This window comes from Neoarius graeffei, chromosome 11, assembly GCF_027579695.1.
Source record: "Neoarius graeffei isolate fNeoGra1 chromosome 11, fNeoGra1.pri, whole genome shotgun sequence".
NCBI classification, from domain to species: Eukaryota; Metazoa; Chordata; class Actinopteri; order Siluriformes; family Ariidae; genus Neoarius; species Neoarius graeffei.
The window spans coordinates 43,936,694-43,949,697 of record NC_083579.1 but is presented as its reverse complement, the minus strand read 5'-3'; the positions used below and the strand labels follow the sequence as shown (position 1 = coordinate 43,949,697).

The 13,004-nt window shown below is 40.7% G+C and overlaps 1 protein-coding gene across 4 annotated transcripts in view; it reads right to left on the bottom strand.

The window, feature by feature from the left end:
- Positions 1-919: 919 nt before the first annotated feature.
- Positions 920-13,004, bottom strand: part of inf2 (inverted formin 2) — a 90,623-nt gene continuing 78,538 nt past the window's right edge. For 2 of the 4 annotated variants that reach the window (XM_060933968.1, XM_060933971.1), the window contains 6 exons: positions 8,937-9,101; positions 8,641-8,743; positions 7,844-7,987; positions 5,300-6,076; positions 4,885-4,941; positions 920-3,499 (listed from right to left, as the gene is read on the bottom strand). In XM_060933968.1, the coding sequence (XP_060789951.1) occupies positions 4,886-4,941; positions 5,300-6,076; positions 7,844-7,987; positions 8,641-8,743; positions 8,937-9,101 (1,245 nt within the window). In that variant the 3' untranslated portion in view covers positions 920-3,499; position 4,885. Of the gene's footprint in view, positions 3,500-4,884; positions 4,942-5,299; positions 6,077-7,843; positions 7,988-8,640; positions 8,744-8,936; positions 9,102-11,218; positions 11,284-13,004 lie in introns of those variants that run through there. The other 2 variants (XM_060933969.1, XR_009655637.1) reach the window with 2 other exon arrangements.

The window sequence follows — 13,004 nt, the reverse complement described above, 5'->3', positions numbered from 1 at the left end:
AAAAAAAGCAAAAAAAAAAAAAAAAGGCACAACTCATGGCTATGTTTAATAGTGAAAGTAAGCGCATTGCCATCAGCAGAATGCGACGAGAACTCACAGGAGTGGGACTAAACAGCTTCATGGCCATAAGAAATCCACTTGTGAGGCAAAAGAATAGGCTTCAACTTGCTAGGAAGCATAAAGCTCGGACTCTAAAGCAATGGGAAACAGTCACATGGCCTGATGAGTCCAGATTTACCCTGATGCCCCATCACTCAGGAACAGGGTAAGAAGAGAAGCGAATTAAGCAATGCGCCCATCATGCATACTGGCCACTGGAAGCAGCGTTGTGATCTGGGGTTACTTCAGTTGGTCAATTTTGGGCTCAACAACATTGTGGCAATAAAATGAAGGCAGTTGATTACCTGAAAATGTACTAAATTACCAGGTTATCATATCAATGGATTTTTTTTCTTTGCTGATGGCACAGGCATATTCCAGACTGATAATCATAGGATTCCTCAGGCTCAGATTATGAAAGAATGGTTCAGGGAGCATGAAGACTCATTTTCACACATGAATTGGCCACTACAGAGTCCTGAGACCATTGAAAGTCTTTGAGATGTACCAGAGAAGTGTGTTTAGAGTGGATCAACTCTCCCAACATCAAGACACGATCTCAGGGAGAAAAATTAATGCAATGCTGGATGGAAATAAAAATTGTGACACTGCATAAGTTTGTTGAAACAAAGCCATGGTGTAACGCTAAAGGCAACCCAATGAAATATTAGCGTGCACAACTTTTTTTTTTTTTTGGCCATGTAGTGTCATGAAGCCAAACATTATTAGTTACATTATAAGGAACACAAAAGACCTGAACAACACATTGATGACAGCTTTATCAAAATGGTAAAATAAAAAAATATATAAAAATACACAAGCATATCCAAGGTGGTGATATACATTTAATGTGTCAATTAAAAGTACTTCTTGAAATTATAGTAATAGACCATTCAATTGGCACACCTTGTAAAAGATTAGTAAAAAAGGTTATGTTAAAAAAAAAAAATCCACTTTTTGGTGAAGTTGCTCCATCTTGGACTGAAAAGAAAAGCCCAACCTTTAATTGAAATTTATTCAGAGAGACAAATCCCTCAAGAAAATTAACAAAATGACCATGAACACAGTGTAACTGAAGCATGTTTCCCATTTAAAGAGTGTACGTTTTTGAGTTGATTGAAGTTGGTAGGAACATTCAAGCTATAATCCTTGACTTCCTGATTAACTGGGGTAGAAATATGAGGTCACACAGAGGCCAAACTCCCTTTGGTCATCCATCAACATGGGAAAGAGAAAAAAAAACCCAAAGTGAGGAGAGTGCGTTGACCTTCATTTCCTGACTTGTGTTAAAAAATAAAATACCCCCACCCCACTGATCACCGTTGGTGAATTACAAGAAAAAGTAAAATCTTGGGGGTTTTAAGTCTCCAAAACCACCAGCAGATGCCACCTCCATGCCAACAGATTATTTGGAAGGATTGCCAGAGAAAAGCATTTTGTCAGTTAACCACAAACATAAGCACCTGAATTTTGTGAAACACTCCTACAACTTTGACTGGGAGCCATATTCTATGGTATGATGAAAATGGAGGTTGTTTTGAATCCATGAAAAATTGAGGGTTTTTTTTTGCGCAATAAGCACTCAAGGTGGGTTTGGTGTAAAAAGAAGGATGGCTATAATGAAAAGAACCCGATCCCAACTATAAAATATGGTGGAAGTTCTGTGATGTTTTGGGGCCATTTTTCCTCCAAAGGCCCTGGAAACCTTGTTGGCGTACATGGCATCATAGGCTCCATGAAATACCAGAACATTTTCAATGAAGATCTGGCCACCTCTGCCAGGAAAGTAAAACTGGGCAGTTGTTGGCTCTTCCAACAGGACAATGATCTGAAGCACATGTTCAAATCAACACAAAAATGGTTAACTGAGCACAGAATCAAGCTTCTGCTCTGGTCATGTCAGTCCCCTGAGCTGAACCCCATTGAAAACCTGTGGGGTGAGCTGAAGAGCGTGCTGAGGACCCTGGATGATGGAGAGACACATTGTGTAAAGAGGAAAATGGTCTCCACTGCCCTGCATCTCCAACCTTATAAAATGTTATTGGAGAGAATCCGTGCTGTTTTACTAGCAAAGGGAGATTATACAAAAACATTAAATGCAGGGGTACCAAACAAACATAGTGGCACGCTTTTGTTGAAAATGATTATTTCTTGATGAGGGATTTGTTTATAATTGAAAAATTTATTCAGAGAAAGATTGGATTTTTCACGTCTCCCCCCACTGTGAGATGAAGTGAAAAATTCACCAAAAAGGTGGATTTTGTTTTCTAGCCCTTTTTACTGATCTTTACAAGGGGTGCCAATAATCATGGAGGGCCTTGTAGTTGCACCTCACAGAATAGTCTATAACTGGATGAAATTTTTTTCCTTACCAGTTTAGCATATGAATCCATTAAAAAAAAAAAAAAAAAAAGTTTATCTATTGTCTTTTAGCGTTAATATTAAAAAAAACCACAATACAAACAAAAACCTTGTACTCAACCACAGTGCAATAGCTTATGTTGACCGTTAGTTGGTTACATTAAGAGTCCATCCAGAACAGTTTATGCAAGCTACACCAACCACAGCATACATCAACTGCTGTATTTATTTCAATAACTACTTTATAACAGATTGAAAAACAATTTAGTTACCAAGATCAAAATCATACAATATCCTAAGTAGTCAGGTCATAAATATCTCATCACCAAGACAGCTGAATATAATATGGGACCAGTTTTCCAGACAGGTTTACACAAGATTAAAAGTGACTTAAAGGTGAAGCTGTCAACTTGATTTACTCCAAAAACCCACATTCAAGATTATTTTGGGCTCCTAGATGTGCTTATATTGCTATAGTAAACCACATCATAGAATACTTTCTATTCCCTTAAACAGATATTCACTCTGACGATTCGATCTTGAATGGGTTATTTAACTTGCAATTCATTGCAGCAAAACAGGAAATTCCATTAACCTAATACTTTCCAGTGTAATCCTGATTCAGATCTGGAACACTGGGCCATCTTAAACTATTACAGGTAAATACATAACTCCAATATACACAAAACTGACTTTTTTTTTTTTTGTCCATTGCTCCCAGATATATCTATATGTAAACAAAGATTTGGTTTATCATAATATAGTGCAGAAACTACTGAAATATTTGTTCACACTCAATCCTAAAGAGAGAAAAAGTAAATTTTCAAAAATAATACTTTTTCGTCTGTAAAACATCAGCACGTGGTCCACCGGTGCACATGAAAAAAAAAAGTTTTGAATCTGCTGTGCGCGCTCAGCCCTGTGTTTCCGAGTGTTGTGTGAGAGAGCAGTTACAGGGAGCTTTAAAAGTTGATCATGAATACACCTAGACAATTAAAGCTTCATCTCTTCCCCCGCTGTTTCCCTTTCCGGGGTCTCCCTGCAATGGTAATAAATAAATTAGCATCATCATCAGTATTCCATTTCATTTTGGTCCTTTGATCAGAATGTATACAAATCTAGGAGTTTAATTCTTGTGATTAATCTGAAATAAAACATGCAAAAGCAGTTACATGATTCAGGTGAAATGTATTAATACCCTCATTGATATGAACCATATTGGTTTTTCAGACTTATATACAAGCTGAAGTTATTATAACTGAATAAATCCCAGAATCATAATTTTAAAAAATTTACTCATCTCAGACACCAGGTTTTATTCCATTATTAGTTTAGGGGTGTTCACACGGCACATATTTGCATCGATGCTGCACCGATGTATTTTGTTGCGATATATCTTACACCGGTGTAAATTTTGTGGCGCGTTCACACATCACAAACCTGCTTACTAGAGAGAAGCGTGTTAGCACCGGTGCAGCCCCACTTGCGTTCACACGGCAGTTTTTGCGACCGTGCTATACGATAATAATAATGTGGAAATGAAATATGCGCATGCGTGAAAATGTACTTCCTTTTCCCGGTTGTCATGGCATCACCAAGCGCCAGGAAAACAACGTGGATGAAGACACCAGTGTTGCCAGATACTGCTGACGTTTTCCAGCCCAAAATATGTTCAAATCCGCCAAAATGCACTTAAAACCGCCCAATCTGGCAACACCGGAAGACATGCAGTTCTGTTGTTGTTGATATTCGCCATTTTGGAAGCGCAAAATACCAGGATGCAAATTATGCAATGCCCGTATGTAATCAACTCTCCTCATGCATAGCGAGTCTACCCCTGTAGCGTTCAGACGTCCCATTTTATAATCGGTGCTGCCCCCCCAAACTAGCATTTGCTCCAGAGTAAATTTCTTAAACCACCTCTCGAGCAGGGTTAGATTTGCACCGGTTTAAGCAGCTTTCAGGGGGCTACACCGGTATAACTTTGTACTGTGTGAACGCTCTACCGGGGCAGCCCCGGTGCTACACCGGAGTAAAAGTTGCCGTGTGAACACCCCTTTTGATATGAAATATTGCCCAAGCCAATAAAGGATTTAGTTGATGAAAGTAAATTAGCTCCCCGCAAGTGGTATAATCAGTTTTTATAAAATGTTAGACGGTTACTAATTTCAATATTAGACTAGATTTGATTTAATAATGCAAAATATGTGCATGTCCTGTAGCTCCTTAAGATATTAGCACACAAAAGGGCCAGAGAGGCTTTGAAAAAGGTTAGAACAAGTTGATTACCCTTATTTCCACAGAGCAAAGGTTAATGAAGGACAATTGTGTTAAAACACGCACACAGATTTGGTTATAGTAGACACGGTTTGGACACTCCTCCCTTTGAGCCCAGTTAGTTACACATCCAGCGATGTGACCTACCTTACTGCACCACACAGATCTTTCTACGCTTAATGCCTCCTTTGCGGTTACCCTCAGCTTAAGAGTGGCAAAGAGAGAGAGACACACTAAAGGACTGAATGACATTTATTGGTGTCCTGATCAACACCTGGTTCACAGCAGATCAAGACTTAATATTTCAATTAATCTAAAAGTGACTTTAATAAAATAAGCAAAACCCTAAAACTGGCACTGGATTCACCAATATTTTAGGGAACCAAAATTAAAAATAACAAAAAAAAAAAAAAAAAAAAAAAAAAAAAAAAAAGCACCACCAATAAAATCGGCCACTCCTCTTTACTTTTTGCACCCCCAAAACAGCCGTACTGCTTTGTAAAACCACATAACGTTGTGATGTACATGTTTAATCTCAGACAACATGCACGCGCACGGTTACCTTCTTTATTGCTTTTCTTCCTTCCTCGGAAGAACTTGCTCGATTTCGACTGAGAGGTGGGAGGATTAGAGGGGGCAGAGTCATCCACAGCACGCGCTCCGTCAGGTACATCAGGCTCACGTGGCATCTCAATATTACTCTTACCGGCCAGAGATGGCTCCATGGTGCTGTGGGAGTCTACTTGAGGTTTGTTCGAGTGTCTCTTTGCATTCTGTTCTTGGCTTTCTGGCATTATTTCATCAGGGACCACGCCATGTACTCTCTCATTCGAGTCAGTATGAGCACCAGAGTTAACGTTGGTCACGTTTTTCAGTGTGGTATCAATAGAAACTTGGTCATCTTTGACTTGGCTATTATTCGAGTTACAGTTTTGTTGTGTCCCATCTTTTGCTGAAGATGGGGTCACAGTAACTGGAGGCACTGTAGAGAATGATGTGTCCACAGAGGTCTTTTGTGTTAGTGGAGTCTCTGTGGAAGAGTTTCTCTCATTAAGGATTTCAGTCGGAAGGGTTTGCGTTTCTAGGTTAGCTGGAGGAAGCTCTGCTGAAGGCTTGAGCAGTGTAGCTGTATGGTTAGACAGGGCGTTCTCTGTGGAGAGGCCTGACTGGGTCTCCTGATGTGTGAGTGGTGCTTCATTACCAGTTGCTGCTGTTTCTCCTCCGAGGCTGATGGAGGAAGCGCTGACCGGATCTTTGATGCTTGTCTCCTCTGGCTGAGGACCAAGGTACGGAGCTACACCTGACGAAACTTCTCCTTCTGCACATTTGACATTTGATGCTAAAGAAAAAGAGAGTGAGAAGCCATTTGATTAAGATGAAAGAATAGCATGGGTGAATTTTTAAAAAAAATTTTTAAATTTGGGCTGAATGTAAATAAAGCTGCAGGGCAGGCATGCACAAATTTCTACATGCAAGCTTTGTCTGTCTGTGGTTAGTTTTTCTGTCTTATGAGTTTTTGGTCAGATGTGGCAAGTTTATGTTCAGTGCTTAGGATTCATAATATCTTAGCATTAATTTGTTGGACGTCCCAAAGACATCCAACATACCATTAAGGAAACCAATGGTATTATTTTTTAAAAGTTACTTGAATAGCATGTGGGGGGAGGGGAGGATCTTAGCCATTGCATCCAAGCAACATATACCCTGTCCACACTAGTGATTTTGTACCGATACGAAACTACTTTCATACTGCAACACCTGTCCACACTAGCAACTATACCGGTACTGTAGCGGTATAACTGTATCGGTACGAAACCCACAAACGTATGGGTTTCGTACCGGTACAGCAGCGCTTCGCGTAGTGTGGATAGATGAAGCGGCTCTGTATCGATACAAATATAATGCGCATGCACAAAGTCACACACCTCAATCGATGTCTTCGCTGAATAGAATGGTGAAGAACGGAGATTCGTTTTTTTTTTTTCCTCAACTGCCTCGCGCGTTTTTTTTTAAAAAGATTTTTTTGGGGGCTTTTTTCACCTTTATTGGATAGGACAGTGTAGAGACAGGAAATGAGCTGGAGAGAGAGACGGGGAGGGATCGGGAAATGACCTCGGGTCGGAATCAAACCCGGGTCCCCGGATTTATGGTATGGCGCCTTAGTCGACTGAGCCACGGCGCCCCCTGCCTCGCGCGTTTTATACAATTCAACTGAATAAATGACCACCAGAAATACAGACTGTACATTGACAACAAAAAGCGCACACGTGGTTTCATCCGCCATATATTCTCGGAAGGAAGTTACTCGGTAACCATGGAAACATTTCGCGCACGCGCATTTCAACTACCGTGAAAGAAAACCGCAAACATTTCTCGCTAGTGTGGACAGATGCACTAAACTGTACCGGTATACTTTGTATCGATACAGTTATACCACTTTCGTACCGGTACAAGTGTGAACACAGCAAAACTGTAGCCATTTTGTGAACAAGCAGCCATCACTGAAATGATGCACCGACATGTATGCCTTGGACACCGGTCATATTGCAAATAAATGAACAAAACTACCGCACAGTTGTTTAATACGCAAGCCATATTAAAACGTGTAAGTCAGTATATAAACTGTCATGTATAATTGTGGCAGACATGTTACATTTCTTCATTTAAGCCTCAAGGGGAGAAGTTCTCTAAAAACTACAAAAATAAAACCATAGATTGACAGCATGCTGTTAATTCTCTGAAATGATCACTGAATGATTAATATATGCGAGCATAGCGTTTAAATATCGATGCAACAAAAGCAGCTGTATGTGCAGTAAGCCACCAGGGAAAAGCAGGGAGATGAAGCAGCAGCTGCAGGCTATTGGTGGTGTAGAACGCTGCGAGTACTCCGAATGCTAGTACTCCATGACCAAGAGCCTGATTACCTCTTCTCTCTTTATCTCCTTTTATCATTAGGGGGAGAAAACACTGTATAGGTTGGCACGATCGCTGCCATTCATTCATCAACAGTGATCATAAAGTAAAGGAGATGAAAAGGGAAAAAGTGATTTCAGGCATTTGGACTGGAGCAGTTGTGGAGAGGTCCGAGTTGTCTTGTCCTTACCGGTATCCCTATGCATTTCACTAGAGGGGGCACTTTCCGTTTCGCACCTGGGCCTGGTCTTTCTAAGCTGGAAACCTTTTCTGATGTCAGCCAGCAGGTTGTCAATGATGCAGCCATCCTCCTGAGGCACACCACCTTTTCTAACTGTAAACAAAACAAATATAGACTGGAGTCAAAACTAGGTCAGCCTTATTTTATTGGGATGACGCTAACAGTTTTTGCAAAGCAATTCCGACGCTTAAAGTGAGCTGCTCAACAAAATCACAGGAGCAAATTAAAAGAATCATAAAAACAGCCTATTTCTCCTTCTCGCTCACACTCACGATTTCATGACTTTGATTCAGTCCCTCATGGTTAAGTAACTAAGCACGTGATTTAAAAAAAAACAAAAAAAACCCACTTCATGTCTTAAGTAATGATGGATGCTGTTTCTCTTTATTTAGTTGAGCGGTTCTTGACATAATATGGATTACTACAGTTGTGGAATCGGGCTATTTACTGTATTTGGACACACATTACTATGAACAATTATGTTCAAACCTTTGACTGGTACTGTACATTTATACATCACATACAATTTGTTCAACATGTGCCTAAAAATTTGTTTAAAAGCCCATATTTATATATTTAAAAAAAAAAAAAAAAAAACCCCAGGTCATGCATTGGAGAATGGAAAAAAAAAAAGAGCAGCAAGTGAGCGGTCCTATCTAGGACACTGAAAACCATATTATCCAAATTAAAAGGTCAAACAGAGGGGAAGTCCTGCCAGACTTGAGACAGGTTTAGAATATACTTACTGATCTTGCCGTTCTCTCCTTTCTGTCGCTTGGACTCCTCCTCTGCCAGCTGCTTTTTCCTCTTCTCTGCTTTGGCAGCTTGCTCCTTGCGGATCTTGTTCTCCTACAGCAGAAACAAACAGGACCAGCAGAAGGTCAGTATGAGAGAAGAGAGCAGGCTATTTTCAGTCACAAGTGCAACAGTATACAACAATCCCAAGATAGCAGCATCCAGAAGGGTTTTTACACGATTTAAATAGTTTTCCTCCTAAATCTTTCAATGCGCAGGTTTGCTCTGAACAGACCAGAGAGATTACCTTTAATGCTTTGAGAAAAAGCCCTCGGAAGGTCTTGATAGTGCTGAAGAGTTCCTCTAGTGACAACTTAGCAGAATCCTCACACAGGTACTGAGCCAGATCTCCCTTCTTCTCCTCAATGTCAGCAAAGCGGTCCTCCAAATCTTCACATGCACGAAGGTTCTCCTACAGATGGGTGACAAGAACCCCAAGAAAAGCTCCATCTTTCATATAAAGGACTATATTGAACCTCCCTGAACCATGTTACCAAGATTTAATTTGTAATTAACCTGAATTACCTTTAAGTTTCAGCCTATTTCATTAAAATATTTTTTCACTTAATGCCTTCCTACATTGCCCATAATGCCATTCAGCTCCCTGCTGAAGACTTTCCATGCCAATATTGCCATTGACTACGATCAGGTTGTCATCTCACAGACTGCTAGCCAGCCAAGCAGAGCCTTGGCTATAATTCAACATAAACCGCGACCTATAACTGCAGTCCATTCTGGACTCCAACATTTGCCGTCTCTTACTTTTACTCTGGCTCATTAATAGGACCTTGAATGTCAGTGGAAGATGGCGAATTTGAAAAGAAGCTTGATCTTTTGCTTTTAGGAGCAAACAGTGAAACCTGACATCACTTGTTTCAGATCAGCAAATTCTTTTCTAGTATTAAACACCATTGTGACTTCACAGCATGCAACCGTCATCAGGAACACCACCACTTGATCACATACATTAAGAAAAGAATTTCACTATGCTGTAATTGTATATCCCAGCTTGTTAGGACATGGGTGTCCAAGCACAGGGTCAGCAATGATGCAGCACCCCTAGAGCAGAGAGGGTTAAGGGCCCAACTGTGGCAGCTTGGCAGTGCTGGGGCTAGAACCCCTGACCTTCAGATCAGTATCCCAGAGCCTTAACTGCTGAGCCACCACAGCATATCACAAATATTGCAAAATTTAAACATTTAAATGTGCTCCAGGGTGGAGTTTTCCTTTAAAGGAGATATGCAGAACCTTTAAGTACATTTGAGTGGATAGTATCTCCATCCTTGACTCTTGTATGCTGCATAAATGGGAATTAAAAAATTATATATATATATATATATATATATATATATATATAAAATTGAGTTAAAAAAGGGGCAGCACGGTGGTGTAGTGGTTAGCGCTGTCGCCTCACAGCAAGAAGGATCTGGGTTCGAGCCCCGTGGCCGGCGAGGGCCCTTCTGTGTGGAGTTTGCATGTTCTCCCCGTGTCCGCATGGGTTTCCTCCGGGTGCTCCGGTTTCCCCCACAGTCCAAAGACATGCAGGTTAGGTTAACTGGTGACTCTAAATTGACCGTAGGTGTGAATGGTTGTCTGTGTCTATGTGTCAGCCCTGTGATGACCTGGCGACTTGTCCAGGGTGTACCCCGCCTTTCGCCCGTAGTCAGCTGGGATAGGCTCCAGCTTGCCTGCGACCCTGTAGAACAGGATAAAGCGGCTACAGATAATGAGATGAGTTAAAAAAAACAAACAAAAAAAAAAGTTGGTATTCGAGCTGAGCCAGCCAGCCCTGAGTGTGTGACGTCACAGCGGTAACCGGCTTTAAGGCCGAGGCCTTTTACGGCTATAGACCAAAGTCATATCAATAAAAATTTATGGTGAAAGTAAGAAATACCGTCACCGACTTGCTCAACTAAGACTGATTTGACTTCATTGTGTGTTGACTCATTAAAACAGGAGAGGTGTTATAACTTATGCAACATGCATGCATTTTTCACTGATAAAACGTAAAAGGCTAATTAAATAATCAGATGAACTGAGACAATCACATTCTGAAGCAAATTAAATAATCTTATACCGGTAACTTAAACACACAATACAAGTTACATGTATTAATCTAAATGCAGGTAAACAACGAGTGTTTTGTATCCAAATGACAGTCGGAGCTTACCCGTCTGTGTTCTCGCTTCTTGAAGGCCGACCTTGTGGCCAATTGTTTTGAAACAATCTGACTTTCAGTTGTTTGTTCAGTTCTCCGTTTTTTTTTTTTATTGGATTTCATCTACTCACTTTACACAGTACAATAATAAAAATAAAAGACAGAGACATAAAATAAATAACTAACAAAACTTAAATATGCGCGTAGATGAGGGGCGAACTAACGGACTCGAGGTCCCATAAGGTAAGCCCCATTTACAAAACACAAAAAGAAAAAAAAAAGAAAAAAAAAAAAAACCTTGCCCCCCCTCAAAAAAAAAAAAAAAAAAATTATATACACTACAAAAAATACAACATAACAGCGCGACTCACGTGCAGCAATTCATTCTATGTGTTGATCTGCAGTATGGGCATACGGTTTTCCAGGAGCGTACACGCTGGGGGTCAAAAACAGATTTTAATTTTTCAAGATAGTGAACTCTAACACGGTCTTTAAAAAGAGGGTAGCTTCCAGACTGTCTAATTGGGAGAGGGAGATTATTCCAGATTGGTACAATTCTGTTAAAATAGGAGTCTCTAAACAGTGAGGTGCGAAAAGGCATAGGCTTGAGATCTAAATTTGTAGGTGCACTTCTGGTTCGGCCGCTTGATCATGGTTATTATTATGAAAACTCACTAGATTGTTTAGACATTTAAAGAAAAAAAAAAAAACCTAAAATCTCTGCATTCTAACCAGTAAGAAATTGGCAGCATATTCAGCTTAAGTAAGCGCGTTTTATAATCCGGCCTTAATTGATGGTAGGGATGGCACCCCAGGATGAAGCGGGTTGCGTGCCTCTGGACGCTCTCCAGTAAGTTAAGATCAGTAATAGATGACTGGGGCTCCCAGACTTCGCTAGCATAGCAAAGACTACTATGCACAAAAACACAGGTAGAGCAGTTTCTTGGGGTCAGCCCCTATAAAACTATTACAATGACGACGCAAAAAACCAAGCATGCGATTAGCCTTTGCGACAATGATGGAAATGTGCAAGCTCCAAGTAAGCTTGCACAAGATTGTGACCCCAAGGTCCTTCTGGGAAGGCACAACTGTCAAGACGTGACCTCCCAGGGTATAGGGACTGGCCGCAATAGACGGAATGTTGCTTTTACGTTTTCTTGCGTTTATTCGCTTCTTCCACGTAAGGGCAAGATATTGCTGCTGAGGCAAGTATATCCAGTGGAGAAATCAGACAGCTGGTCCACTCATTCTCCATTTTCTCCATACGGAGTACTCCGCCATTACTGCTCGGCTCAGGCAATTACTAAAACCCGGAACAGGACGTCTCCAGTTTTAGCAACAACCGTAGGGAGGTCACTGCCTGAGTGATATGTCACGTCCCGGGTTTTACCAACAACCCTCGGCTCACACTCCAGGAGAACTGGTGCAACTGAACTTGCTTTCCTTTATTTATTTATTTTTTTAAAAAAAACCACACCCACAACCCCTTTCCTTTTCTTGTAGTACTCTTTTAATTGTTGGTACTGCACCCTCTTTCAATACGGGCTTATAGCCAACACTCCTCAACAGATCAGAGGTCTCGTACGAGTCTTCAGTAAAATGTGCAGAGCAGAGGACAGACCACTTCGTAGGTGCCCAATGTGCCCGTGAACTTCTCGCAAAACACGTCCAAATCTTTGTAGTTTGAACATTCTTGGGCCGTGAATGCAACGTAAATCCACCTTCTGTCGTGTTGCTGTACCCGCCAGCAACACATCTACGTGGCATGGCGATAAATTAGCTCAAAATGGAGGATCGGAGTTGCAGTCAGCTGTGTTTTAGCATAGCGGAAATGGCGATGAGACCGATAGACTTCCTGCAGTGACGTTACGGACGTCAAGGTCATTCACTCAGACCGCTACCTATATGAATCACTTTAATCGTAAAAATTACTATATTAGATTTATTGTTAATGCTTAAAACTATTCCTGTGCCATTCTTGAGGTCTCAAGGCATTTATAAACAAAGTGAGGCCATGGTTGTGCGTATATGCTTTAAGGAACACCTCCGATTAACCCCAGGATATAAGCACAGAGGCTGATGAGATCACTAATGATCCATTTAAAAAAAAACAAAAAAAAAACAAAACACCTTATTATTGTATGAATAAAAAAAAAA